Source organism: Haliotis rufescens, unplaced genomic scaffold, assembly GCF_023055435.1.
Source record: "Haliotis rufescens isolate VD_foot unplaced genomic scaffold, xgHalRufe1.0.p SCAF_26, whole genome shotgun sequence".
Lineage (NCBI taxonomy): Eukaryota > Metazoa > Mollusca > Gastropoda > Lepetellida > Haliotidae > Haliotis > Haliotis rufescens.
This window is the reverse complement of record NW_025963957.1, coordinates 5,054,917-5,068,032: the sequence shown is the minus strand read 5'-3', so window position 1 is coordinate 5,068,032 and position 13,116 is coordinate 5,054,917. Positions and strand designations below refer to the sequence as shown.

General features: G+C 40.8%; 1 protein-coding gene across 8 annotated transcripts in view; it reads left to right on the top strand.

The window, feature by feature from the left end:
• The window catches only part of LOC124147359 (SH3 domain-containing kinase-binding protein 1-like), a 44,522-nt gene extending 35,123 nt beyond the window's left edge, over positions 1–9,399 (top strand). For 2 of the 8 annotated variants that reach the window (XM_048402468.1, XM_048402464.1), the window contains 5 exons: positions 902–910; positions 4,885–4,994; positions 5,907–6,017; positions 6,684–6,801; positions 8,116–9,399. In XM_048402468.1, coding sequence (XP_048258425.1) covers positions 902–910; positions 4,885–4,994; positions 5,907–6,017; positions 6,684–6,801; positions 8,116–8,381 — 614 coding nt within the window. In that variant the 3' untranslated portion in view covers positions 8,382–9,399. The remainder of the gene's footprint in view (positions 1–901; positions 911–4,884; positions 4,995–5,906; positions 6,018–6,683; positions 6,802–8,115) is intronic. The other 6 variants (XM_048402466.1, XM_048402469.1, XM_048402465.1 and 3 more) reach the window with 5 other exon arrangements.
• Positions 9,400–13,116: the final 3,717 nt, after the last annotated feature.

The window sequence follows — 13,116 nt, the reverse complement described above, 5'->3', positions numbered from 1 at the left end:
AGTTTTCACATAATTCCTTTGTGCACTTAAGCCAGACTTTTTATAAAACTTGGTTTACAAATGCACCAACACTAAACAATTGAAATGTAAACTATTTATTTAAAAGCAATTTTAAAGCAGTGGGTTATTTTAAACTGCCAAACAGAAATAAAAACTAATTGTTTCCAACCTACCATATTCAACGTGATAAGCACCCCGCTCTAATAAGCGCCCACGGCGATATTTGCTAATATATTGGCTAGTGAACAATTCCAATTAGCACCCCTTCCGATTGATCAATGTACACAAGACTTATTTATTCGTGTATAATACGCACTCGTGTGTTAAATGCACTCTTAATTATGGGCAATTAAATTCTGGAAAAATATATCTGTCGTATATAAACAGTCAGGCCGTCAGCATAAACCACGAAATTTATCTTTCAACTCTGTTTTTTCCACCAAAATAATATTCTAATAAGAGCCCCCTATTTCTAATTTTGAGAGCGCCCTGGGCGCTTAAAGTGCAATGTTCAGTAATTTTGCTGGAGACAAATGGCAATTGGACACTTTCATGATTTTATCAACTTTTGATGGGACATTCTTATATCATGACCAAATTCGGTCTTTAGGACATTTTTGTTGACAAACAGTCCTAGAAAATGAACTTAATGTGACTTTGAATGTTAACCACTAAGTTGTGAGCTGAACTTATTAGACTGAACAGGATTTTACTAGACACGGGCTTGGCACACTAAGTTTGCAGACCACAATGTTAGCTTGATGACAGATCTGTCGTACCTGACTATGTTAAGTCCTGATAAGTCGAATTAGTCGAAGTGCTATCACAGCTTTATGGCACCATGTCCTGGATTAAGTTTTTTATGTAAAATTTGTTTTCCTTTGCATTCCGCTGTGCCCAGGAGAAGCAGGTGAGCTAGTATGTGGATGTTGTGTTAATGATGGTCTCCAGTAAACATGTGGTGTGTGTATATTTGAGGATACCATATAGCTGCATGTGTTTCATGTAGGCATGCTGGGGTTGAGAATTCAATGTATTTAAAAAAGTAGGACTCTTAATTCAATAATATGTTTCAGGAATGTTATCCTCTGAAGCTGTGTTTAATCAATTTAAGTGGAAAGAGTATTCAGGTGCCCTTAATTGGTCTTCATTATCCTGTGCCTGTCATCTCAATGTCATCTGGGGCGGTCAGGTAGCCTAGTGGTTAAAGCGTTCGCTCGTCACGCAGAAGACCCGGGTTCGATTCCCGACATGGGTACAATGTGTTAAAGCCTATTTCTGGTGTCCCCCGCCGTGATATTGCTGGAATATTGCTAAAAGCGGCGTAAAACCATACTCACTCACGCACTCAATGTCATCTCATCTGAGATGTGACCTGGCAGGTCTCGGTATATAGTAACAAAATAAGACTATCATTTATTCCCAGAAATAAAGTTTTCACATTTAAAATATATATGGTTATAAAATAAGACATCCAAATGGAGCCCAGATCAATGCTTAATTTTGGCTAGGAGCTGAGGCAATCTAGACTTGCTAAATCAATCTAGACTTGATTTGGGTTGATATTTAATTTATTCTTGGGTCTAGGAGACAGACTACATTACAATCCTCAGTGGCAAAATTGACTCAAACTGTGTGTTTTGTGAATGGTGTTAATGAGTGTGTGCATCAGCCACTGGTTTATCTTCTCAATGCGGGAGTGCAGTGTAGCCTGCTGTTATATATTGGGGATATTTTGGAACATAGAGCCTAACAATATACTCAGTAACTAGCCAACTGTCTCTCTGGTTGGGGAAGTAAGGTTAAAAAAAATAATAGTCTTGGTTCTCAGGCATCATCATCATAAAGTCTGGCGCACCTTTCATTTTTAGTTCCATTTTCACCTCCCAAAAATAATCTTTAAATATTCTGCTTCCCGAACACATGACCCCGGCAGATAAATGCTACAATATCTGAGAACAACATGATTTCCCCGAAATTATTGTAAACAAAATTTGCTTACATACCAGCTTGAACAACAACAACCCCCCCCCCCCCAAAAAAAACAAACCAAAACCAAAAACAAACAACAACAAACAAAAAGCACCCCCCGTCCACGTAGTAATTTGAAAATCCATTCCCTGAACCAATTCTATTATTCTTTTAAGCCTAAGCAAAGAAATGTAGGTTCCGCTCACTCCTGAACATGGTATTGTTTTATGTTGGAGGAGGTTCAGCTGGTTCAAGATTTACTGCACTGCAAAATTAATACATTTGTATATTTATAAGAAAGCTTTTCATTCTAAAATTTAGGCTTTGTCATGTACTGATTTTAGCTATGCCATGAGAAGTATTTTCAGCAGGTGTAATACCTAGATTATGTAATGTTGAAAGCTTGACTGGCAATAACACCCTGCTTACAATACCAGCCTGCTGAATAGTATAACAAGGAGTGTGGTCACTCTTGCTTCATTTAGTTTCTGGGGGTGTCATTAATTTCTACAAAGTATCTGCATGGTCAGTGCTAACATATGTTAAGTGGAATCAATAGCAAAAAGAACTTCTCTACAAATCAAAGTGATGCAATGCAAATACAGTCAAGAACAAGTCTGTGTGAGATGAGACACTATTGGTAGGAAAACAAGACCAAGACTTCATGATCTCATTAAGACTTAATAGAGTCCTAGACCAGCCCTACTCATCCCCCATCAGTGCTCTCACCCCCGGCTTGCCCTTGTATTAGCAGCCACTACCACAGACTTGTACACTCACCTGTATTCCATTATAATCCGCATTGTAATCAAATGTGTACACACCCTTCTCAGTATATATAGCAACGAGCAAAAAAAATGAGACGCTCATAGATGTTTCAAAATTTGAATTGATCTTAGAACACTATGGTGTGATGCACTGTGGCGACCAGTTTCTTTTCTTGATTACCTCCCCTGTTACTAGCCATGTCAGATGGTGACGTTTCAAGCAGACGGCACTGAGAAAGGTGTCCATGATGTCCGATCTAACCAGTAAATATTGTTGTATTGATTTATATGAAACAGGTTGCTGATTGATACGAAAATTATGCCAGGTAACAAGACTGTCCTGTGTGACTGTCTAGAAGACTTTGAATACATTAAGGAGGATTGGGGTTTAAGTATTAGTGAATGGAAGCAAGTGATCCATCAAACTTAGGCCGATCTTTCACAGCAGCTTGTGGACAATCTTGTCACATCCATGCCCCTGTGCTTAGAGCAGTGTCGAGGGAATTGGTGCACTGACTATTGACCATTACAAATCAGTTGACCAATGATCCCATAACATGTCAGTAAAATGTCAAATTAATATACCTGATCACAAAAGAAAATTTGAATTTGAAGTTGTCTCATTTTCTCTGCCCGTTATATCATGTATATATCTCCATATATATATCATTTGCTATTTAGTTTTTATACAGCTGGAATATTGTTGAGTGCGGCATTAAACAAGAACCACACTATTGAAGACCTAATACAGTGAAGTACAGGTTAACAAATTCAAAGGGACCACTAATTTTAGTTTGTTATAACCGTAGTTTGTTATAAACATATATACAGCATATATACAGCGAATGGCTGGGACCAAACAAGAAGTTCATTATATCCGCCAGTTCATTATAAAGATAGTTTACTGTACTTTCCAGTCAATAAGTACAGGGATTTATCTACACTGATCTAGACTTGCTTAGAGGCAGATACAAGTATTTGGCCCCAAGTCTGCAGCAATGTCAGAAAAAATTCCCAAATTGGAATTAATCATATCCCAAGTCATGCTAGTGTAGCTATAACTAATGTTATGGCTTTATAGAGGTTATTTTTGTTTTACCGATAACAAGATCAATATAGAACAATATTGAGGTATTAATGCTTATCTCAACATTATTGCATTGATTAAAATATTTTAATGTTAAAATACCTCTGAATTTAGGAAAAGAAAAACTTAAAAAAACTTTGACCAAAATAGCAGTTCTTCCCAATTTACCTGCCAAAGGCACTTAGTTTGAGATCCTGGATAAATCCCTGAAGTATTTTTTGGTGTACGCTCAGAATATGAAAAAAGTAACCATTGTGAGATAGCAACAGAGCAAGGATGAACATGCACCTTTAATAACATATCCATGCGATCAATAATGTCTGTTGATTATAACATGAAGGGACATGTTGTTGATATATGTTAATAATTTGCCTTTCACATCACCACCTGTACTGTGACCTTGTTGATACAGGTAGGTTGTCACCATGTTATATATAACTTGTGTATAAGTCATGTATAAGTCTTATACACGATATAGATGCGTTTACAACATGTCTACTCATGTCTGCAACATGTCTACATGTAATCAGTTGTTTGTGTTGCTGATTGCAGCCTAAGAAACAATGTCTGATCTACTGTTAACCGTTCCTGGGACATGGGCAGCTAGAATAGTGCTCTAGACATTTAGTGGGAAATTCTGCTTTTTAGTTGAGAATATACTTTCAACCAACCATCACTGGCAATATCAAGTGGCTTTGTAACTTTTGCAGCGTTTTATTCTCTGCTTGATCTGTATTGCATGTTGTCATTCTGAAAGCATTCTTGTCATTTTTAGCCAGAGAATTAAGAGACCAGTAATAGTAAGAAAATATGGTTGCCATGGTTACTTGTAAGTTTGTAACCTCAGGGTAGCATGTAAAGATCTGACTGTCATGGTGGCTTTCAAATGCCCGTCTGTCACAGTAGCCATGTTGGCGTGTAAATACATGATAGTTATGCTATCATGGTAGCCATTGTCACATTCCTGGTTGCCATGGATGCATGTAAACTTGCCAGTCTCCCCTCAGCTACACTTGTGTAAGTAGCGTGAGAGTGTAACCTTCATCTTGACTGTTTCAGAAAACAACTTTGAGTCCTTGGAGCCCACCTCCCAGAAGCTGACACACTTGACAGCATCCCGAGCTAAAGGACCAAAGAAGAGGCCACCCTCGACAATATTCAACTTAGGGGTGAGCTTCTGTTTTGATTGTGTTGAAAGTCAGTGGCCTATTTTGTTTGTGTTGTCTTGGAGAAAGAGTGGATCAGTTTGTATTATTGCTGCTTTATACAGTATTACATTAACATGTCAGCTTGATGTCAGAGGAATACTTGAATGGTCATACCAGTTGACCACAATCACTGGTGTGGTGCTGACTGACCAAGGATCATGATCAGCTGAGATTCAAACCCACAATCAGCGGATCCTGCATCTGCCAGGGGTCACAACTCTGCACAGTGTAGGTGCGGTCAGGTAGCCTAGTGGTTAAAGCATTCGCTTGTCATACCGAAGACCCAGGTTCGATTCCCGACGGGTTCAATGTGTGAATCCCTCACTCACTGCACAGTGTGTTGCAGCCTGTTGGACAACTGGGATGACTCCTTGTGGAGATAATCAGGGTAGGCATTAGGCATAGAAACAGGGGTAGATTGAACTACAAGTTTGTATGTAGCCAGCGGAGCCTGCTCCTTTTAGAAATTCCTGGCCCTTCTCCAAAGAGGCCTACAACTAAATGGTGGAGGCTGCGAAGCACCCGTACCGGAGGTACCACAGGGTTCTGAAAATTTTAGAACACTTCACCCTTAAAACGTTTTTTCCTGTACTCTAAGATAAAGTTTTGGCTTCATTTGCCTCATTTCATGGCAATATATGAGCAAATAAAGAAGTTGTTGTGCACAACATTACAAAATGGCAGCCAGCTGTCATTATACCAAGAAGATCCAATGTAAAAAATTAAACAGGAGGAGAAAGGATGAAACGGACCATCTACTTTATGTTTCAGCCAGCCTATTATTATTTTAACTGGCCTCAGGCCAATGGGCCAGCTGTTCAATCAACCCCTGTAGAAAGGAAGACCGACTGATATGTTGAGATATATTTTCAGGAGAACCCAGACAGCCCTGACTCTGAGGAACTGCCTTCATCTTCCACCCCCCAGGCAGTTCACACACAGCACAATGACAGCAGGGCTCCGCACACATCTAAAGAGAAGCAGGTACGTCCTACTCGGGACGTTTTGGTGTTAGGCATTACACTAAGTGCAGTAGGTTGTATATGACAGTGTTTACCTCGCTTTCAATCAGTGTTAACCTTGATAGGAATTTTTGAACATTTCCAAACAGCCAAGAGGGCTAGTACCTCGTCTTAGAGCAATGGCAGCCGAAGTGTTTGCATCCAACCCTGGGACTGCAAGGCATAATGTTATTGCTTGTTGTAACCAACGGCAACTTCTAGCACATCAGACCGCCTCCGTGGGGGTAGAGGGGTAGAGCGTCCGCCTGGAGAGTCGAAGGTCCAGGGTTCAATTCCCGGCATGTCATACCAAAAGACGTTAAAAGATGGTACTTATTGTTCCCCAGTCTGGGACTCGGCATTAAGGGGCTAAAACAAGGACTGGTCGGCTCGAAGTCAGTATGCTGTGTCTGAGTGGGGTATTCATGTGAAACTGCGACATGGTATCTCAGTGGGCTAGCACTATAAAATCGGCATTAGTCTGAACTAGTTCAAGCAGCTACATTCACACTTGTGTATGTAGTCGCTATATAAGTGCAATATTCTTGGACGCGACTTTAAATCCCATTTCACCTCACCTCTAGCACATCAGTTAGATAGTCAGTCAGAGTCGTCAGATCTGTCATGTTTACCATTTCTGTTTTGTCAGTCAAGTATATCGGATGTGGAGAAGAGGTCCACCAGTCACTCACACAATCAGTCGAACCACCAACCCCACCACACAGCACCGCCACGCCCACCAGAACCCTCGGCCACATCAGGACAAGGTACAGGAATAATATGCTTACAATCTTTAAAGAATTGTTTGACAGGCATTTCTTATAAGTTGAGGGAATGAGGAAGTAGACACACTTTATGGATAACAACTAATATATATTAAAGAAGTTGTTATCCTAAAATTGTGTCCACTTAATCTTTATAGATCTTGCTCTCAAATGATTTAGCCAACACATGCCTTGGTAACACGTGGTGAACCTACAACGTGGCCTGTCAATTCACTTGTTTACGCCATAATCCTGTCAGCAACCATGGATGTTAATATCTTATTTGTTTCATTACTCCTACACCAAAAGTCAGAATGATTGAATTTGAAGAACGTCTCTACAATGTCTACATGTCCTGTCTGTCCATCCGTCCGTATTTTCATTCCGGAGCATAACTTGAAATACGTGAAAGATTTTTCACCTAAACTTGGTACATGTATAACCATGGTGCCTTCTGCTATTTAGTGATTTTAAAAAAAATAGTTCATTGTGGTGTGTTTGTCCAGAACATAACTATAAACTAAAAGATACTGTAAATCTTTAAGTTAACGCGAGTGTGAATGAAATGCGAAAAATGCGAGTGGTCTTTGCTCACATTAATTTAACCTTTGCATTTAAGTCTCCAAAATGACTATCAACAGTAAGATGGTATCACTGCACAATTTGGTTAGCCGAAATATCAACTTGAATAGAGACACAAACAACTATATATTCCACATCACTGTTTATTGAGCAGCAGTTGTAACAAGAATATAACAATGTCATTTAAAAAATAGAAATTACATTACACAATGGGCATCCGGTGAGTTATCACTGCTGGGGTCAAGAGTTCTACACACTCGCGTCAAATTAGGCATCACTGAGTACTCCAACAGTCCAGACAGATGACACCCCTGCAACTGCGGGTGGGGATGTGTCATCTTTTGATGACTCTCGTGATTATCATCCTGAACCCATTTTACCATGTGTACAGTGGATTATGTGATGGAGAAATCGTGAGAATCTGTTGATTCTACTTCCTGAATCAGCAGGGTCAGGTGATTTCTCCAACTTCAACCATGTTATGGGTGGCATATAATTTCTCTATACTTTTGCAGAATGACCTCTTGTTGCGTCAGGTTTTACTAGTTTACATTTTGTTCAGAATGACCAGTAAATTCATGGCTCAAAATCAACCGCAACAACTATAGCATAACTTCATCAAGGGTGTAATAAAGATGATTTACATGAAAAAATATGCCTAGTGTTAACTGAATTCTTTATGAATGAAGGCAGTAGAAATTATGGAGAACTTACAAAGATTATCCTGTTTGTCAGCAGGTGGGGCTGCCGTGTCCAAGATTCTGGAGGAGGTGCAGCGAGAACTGCGGGACCTGCGAACAAACACAGTGAGTCGAAGCACCTACCTTGAGATGCGTGCAGACTATGACCGACTCAAACAGGAAGTAGAAAGCTTCAAATCCTCTTCCACAAAGAAGATCCGAGAGCTGATGATGGAGGTGGACGAGGAGAAAAAGCTGAGGCTCAACACACAGGTGGAGATTGAGCGCATCAAAAAACTGCTGGCAGAAACAAATGTGTGAGCTTGAGGAACATCCCACCAGTGTAATCCAATATCTAGGGGACAGTAGCCATGAGGCACAGTAGGAACTCCGGAGAATACACAGACCAATGTTCACAGACATAACGGACATGAGCCTGACAAAAGCATATCAGGATCTCAACACAAACAATGTATGTCTGTTATATTCAGACGGAACTGCCTACTTACTCATTCAGTGTATACACTAATGCATATGGAGCAGAACAGCAGTGTTGAAATGTTATAGCTCAACACTGAGCCTTCTCCAGGCTAATGACGTTCTCATTTATAGCTCCACAGGAAAAGAAAGGATCAATGTAGATATTCGCCTGACATGCAGACCTTGTGTAAACAAGTATACCTTGTGCCAGTAGGGTATGGTGTACACATGGTTGTAATGTAGCTTGTGTTGACTCTCATGAGGTCTTATCAACATGGTTGTAATTTACTTCTCCACATTTGACAACTGGTACAAGTTTTATCTTACATTTCCAGCTATAGCCTGGGTCCTGTTGGTATCCGATGTCCTGTGTAGTGTGAATGTTAACATGCGTGAAATGAGACAAGAGAGAGTGGCATCTGCTGCTCACAAATGTCTGTGCTGTACATTGCTGCTGGGAGACTGTGACGCAAGCACTGTGGGAACCTGGGTGTGAAGCTTGTGCTGTGATATCTCCAGCGCTTGGAGATGCTGCCTAGATAGAGCTGCTTTATTGTAAGCGTGCTGGTCTGACTGACCAGCTGGACATCACATATGTCCAAGCATCATGCCGGTGGCCACTTTCAACATTCCATTGTGGGTCATATGCCTATGTGATGTGTACAATGATATTAACACTAATCCTGATATCACACAGCATTATCCTTTCTCTATGTTACATTATTAACCTGCCAAATCTGTTTGATATACATGCTTGTCATTTAACTAAGCTGAAGGAAAAACATATTCTGTACCCAGCCGGGGACTGTATGTACAGGCTCCCTTGATGCAGAGACTCCTCTGTCATTTGACAGAAAGACGTCTCTGTTTCTGGATGGAGATACTCCTCAGTCATTTGACAGAGAGACTTCTCTGTTCCTGGATGGAGAGACTCCTTCGTCATTTAAAAGAGAGACTTCTCTGTTCCTGGATGGAGAGACTCCTCTGTCATTTGATAGAAAGACTTCTCTGTTTCTGGATTGAGAGACTCTTTCGTCATTTAAAAGAGAGACTTCTCTGTTCCTGGATGGAGAGACTCCTCTGTCATTTGATAGAAAGACTTCTCTGTTCCTGGATGGAGAGACTCCTCTGTCATTTGACAGAGAGACTACTCTGTTCCTGGATGGAGAGACTCCTCTGTCATTTGACAGAGAGACTTCTCTGTTCCTGGATGGAGAGACTCCTTCGTCATTTAAAAGAGAGACTTCTCTGTTCCTGGATGGAGAGACTCCTCTGTCATTTGATAGAAAGACTTCTCTGTTTCTGGATTGAGAGACTCCTTCGTCATTTAAAAGAGAGACTTCTCTGTTCCTGGATGGAGAGACTCCTCTGTCATTTGATAGAGACTTCTCTGTTCCTGGATGGAGAGTTTCCTCTGTCACTTGATGAAGAAACTCCTCTCTTCCTGGATGGAGAGACTCCTCTGTCATTTGATAGAGAGACTTCTCTCTTCCTGTATGGAGAGACTCCTTTATCATTTGATAGAGAGACTTCTCTGTTCCTGGATGGAGATACTCCTTCTCATTTGATAGAGAGACTTCTCTGTTCCTGTATGGAGAGACTCCTCTGTCATTTGATAGAGACTTCTCTGTTCCTGGATGGAGAGTTTCCTCTGTCACTTGATGAAGAAACTCCTCTGTCAGATGATGGAGAATCTCCTCTCTTCCTGGATGGAGAGACTCCTCTGTCATTTGATAGACTTCTCTGTTCCTTGATACAGAGAAGTCTGTCACTGGATGGAGAGATATCTCCATACTGATGGATTCCAGATGTCAAATGACCTCATTTCAAATCATGATGTAATTCCTGTACGTGTTCTAAATAACACACCATGTATCAAAATTCACCGATACATTATGTAGTGACAGCAACTATGAAATGTATTGTTATTATTTACTGTTATATCCAAGGATGCTTTATAGTATATCGTTTTGTACATTTCTATTTTATTTTGTTGATTTTGAAAATTATTTTATGAAGTACATGCTTATTCTTCTCATAGAATACACATCAAGCTTAATTCCTCGGCTAACATTCCTGCATCCTGGATGACAGAGGCTTCATACACTGCAACACTCCTGGCATATCGGTCATGATGAGAGGATCTCCAAGGGAGATCATTCTATGTTAACGCTTTTAGCATATATTTTATCATCTCTTTTTGTATGCTAATTTATTTTAGATCCACTTTAATCATCTTTATACTATTTATAGAGCGGTACAGCTCAGCTTTGTATTTACAGTACTAGAGTTTGCTGACCTTTCAGCAAAGATCTGGTCTTTGATTTGTGTCATCTGCCCGAGGCAAGAGAGTTAACTGACTATAAAAGTCCAGTTTCCACCTTTGCCAAAACTAGGCTGGTATAAGGGAGTTACATTTTGGCTGGGCTAACGAGTCTATGCATAGTCCAATCAAAATCACGCGACGAAATCGAAAATCGGCTCGTAAGCTGTCATGCAGATTTCAGGCGATTGCAGGATTTGCAAAGCATGTGCACTGCCGACTCTTTGTCAAGAGATATTTTCCAAATCTTATCATGTTTTTAATCAAGGTGCTCACGGGATTTCATGCATTTTGCGATGTAAGACCCGTTTTATCACAAAAAAGACCTTGATTATCGATCAGATTGTCTTGACTGGGTGCTGCTGTTTTGTGTGAAGCAAATGCAAGTGATACAAGAGGTGGAATCTGATTGGTCCATAGGAGAGGCAAAGAAGGGACATAACTCGTAACAGCCACTGGTAGTGCTACAATCGAGCCCAGGAATTCCAGCCTAGTTCGGCAAGGGTGGAAACTTGACTTTTAAAGTCAGTTAACACCCTTGCATCGGGAAGATGGATTTGTGCAGGCACTATATGTAGCTTGTTAAATGCAAACTTTTCTACTGTACAGTCGGCATTGATTGTAGCCCTGTATGCTGTAAGACAGGTGTGATTGTAGTATGTGATTCTCACACCTGTTGTTGTAGGCACTGTTTGTAGGATTGCTTGTAGCATGCCATTCTCTCCGGTAGGTATTAATTGTTCATAGTAGACCTGGTCGTCGCTGTCATTCCCTTCAGTAGTTGGCACAACGAATGTAGGTTTGCTTCTTGTATGTGAAAATTCCCCATTGGCATTACTTGTAGGCCTCCTTGCTGCCATGACTTGTTGTATTAAAATAAAGGTCTGTGACAATGTTCAGGGCATTATATTTTGACCTGGTATTACATTTTGAAGTGATATGAAATATAAGGTAGCATTCTGTGGGTGATGTCACCCATTATTCCATGATGTGGGCTGTTCCATTAAGTGTACGGCTGTATGCCAGCATGGCCTCCTGGGTGCTGTCATTTAACATGCTGTGCTGTGGGCAGACAATCAGCATTTATGTGGGCTGTGTCACTTTGCGTAAGCTGTTGGCTGTGCTGTTTAGCACAGCCCGTGGTGGTGTCATTCAATAATGTTGAGAGAGTGGGATGTTGTTTATGTTACAGATTCACTAGGTTGCTGTGCCCTTTCACAGAATGTCAGTCATCAGGGTACGATGGACTAGCCCACATCATTGCCACTTTCCTATTATCTCGCTTTCAAGACCTGTTATTGACACATTTGCTCTATTTCCTTGCTCCTTTTTAAGCATGATGGAAATTGAACTGTTATTTGAAAGATCTGAGTGACAATTGGAATGAATTTATTTCCTTTCTGAAATCGGATCTGATGCTGATAGGGAAAAACATTTTCCATCTTGGGACTGTATATAGGTTAATGTTAATGATGGTAAGAAGTAGATTAGATGCTGTGTGGGTTTAATACTTTATATGGCTAGCCTTCTGTGTAGCATGGTGCATCACGTGACTAGCCTTTGTAGCATTGTGCATCACATGACTAGCCTTCTGTGTAGCATGGTGCATCACATGACTAGCCTTCTGTGTAGCATGGTGCATCACATGACTAGCCTTCTGTGTAGCATAGTGCATCACGTGACTACCCTGTGTAGCATTGTGCATCACATGACTAGCCTTCTGTGTAGCATTGTGCATCACATGACTAGCCTTCTGTGTAGCATGGTGCATCACAAGACTAGTCTGCTGTGTCATGGTACATCACATGACTAACCTTCTGTTTAGCATAGTGCATCACGTGACTACCCTGTGTAGCATTGTGCATCCCATGACTAGCCTTCTGTGTAGCATGGTGCATCACATGACTAGCCTTCTGTGTAGCATGGTGCATCACATGACTAGCCTGTATATCATTCGGTACGTCGCATAACTAGCCTTCTGTCTAGCCATGGTGTATCACATGACTAGCATAGTGCATCACATGACTAGCATAGTGCATCACATGACTCACCTTGGGTGTAGCATGGTGCATCATATGACTAGCATAGTGTAGCATAGTGCATCACATGACTAGCCTTCTGTCTAGCCATGGTGTATCACATGACTAGCCTTCTGTCTAGCCATGGTGTATCACATGACTAGCCTTCTGTGTAGCCATGGTGCATCACATGACTAGCCTTCTGTCTAGCCATGATGTATCACATGACTAGTCT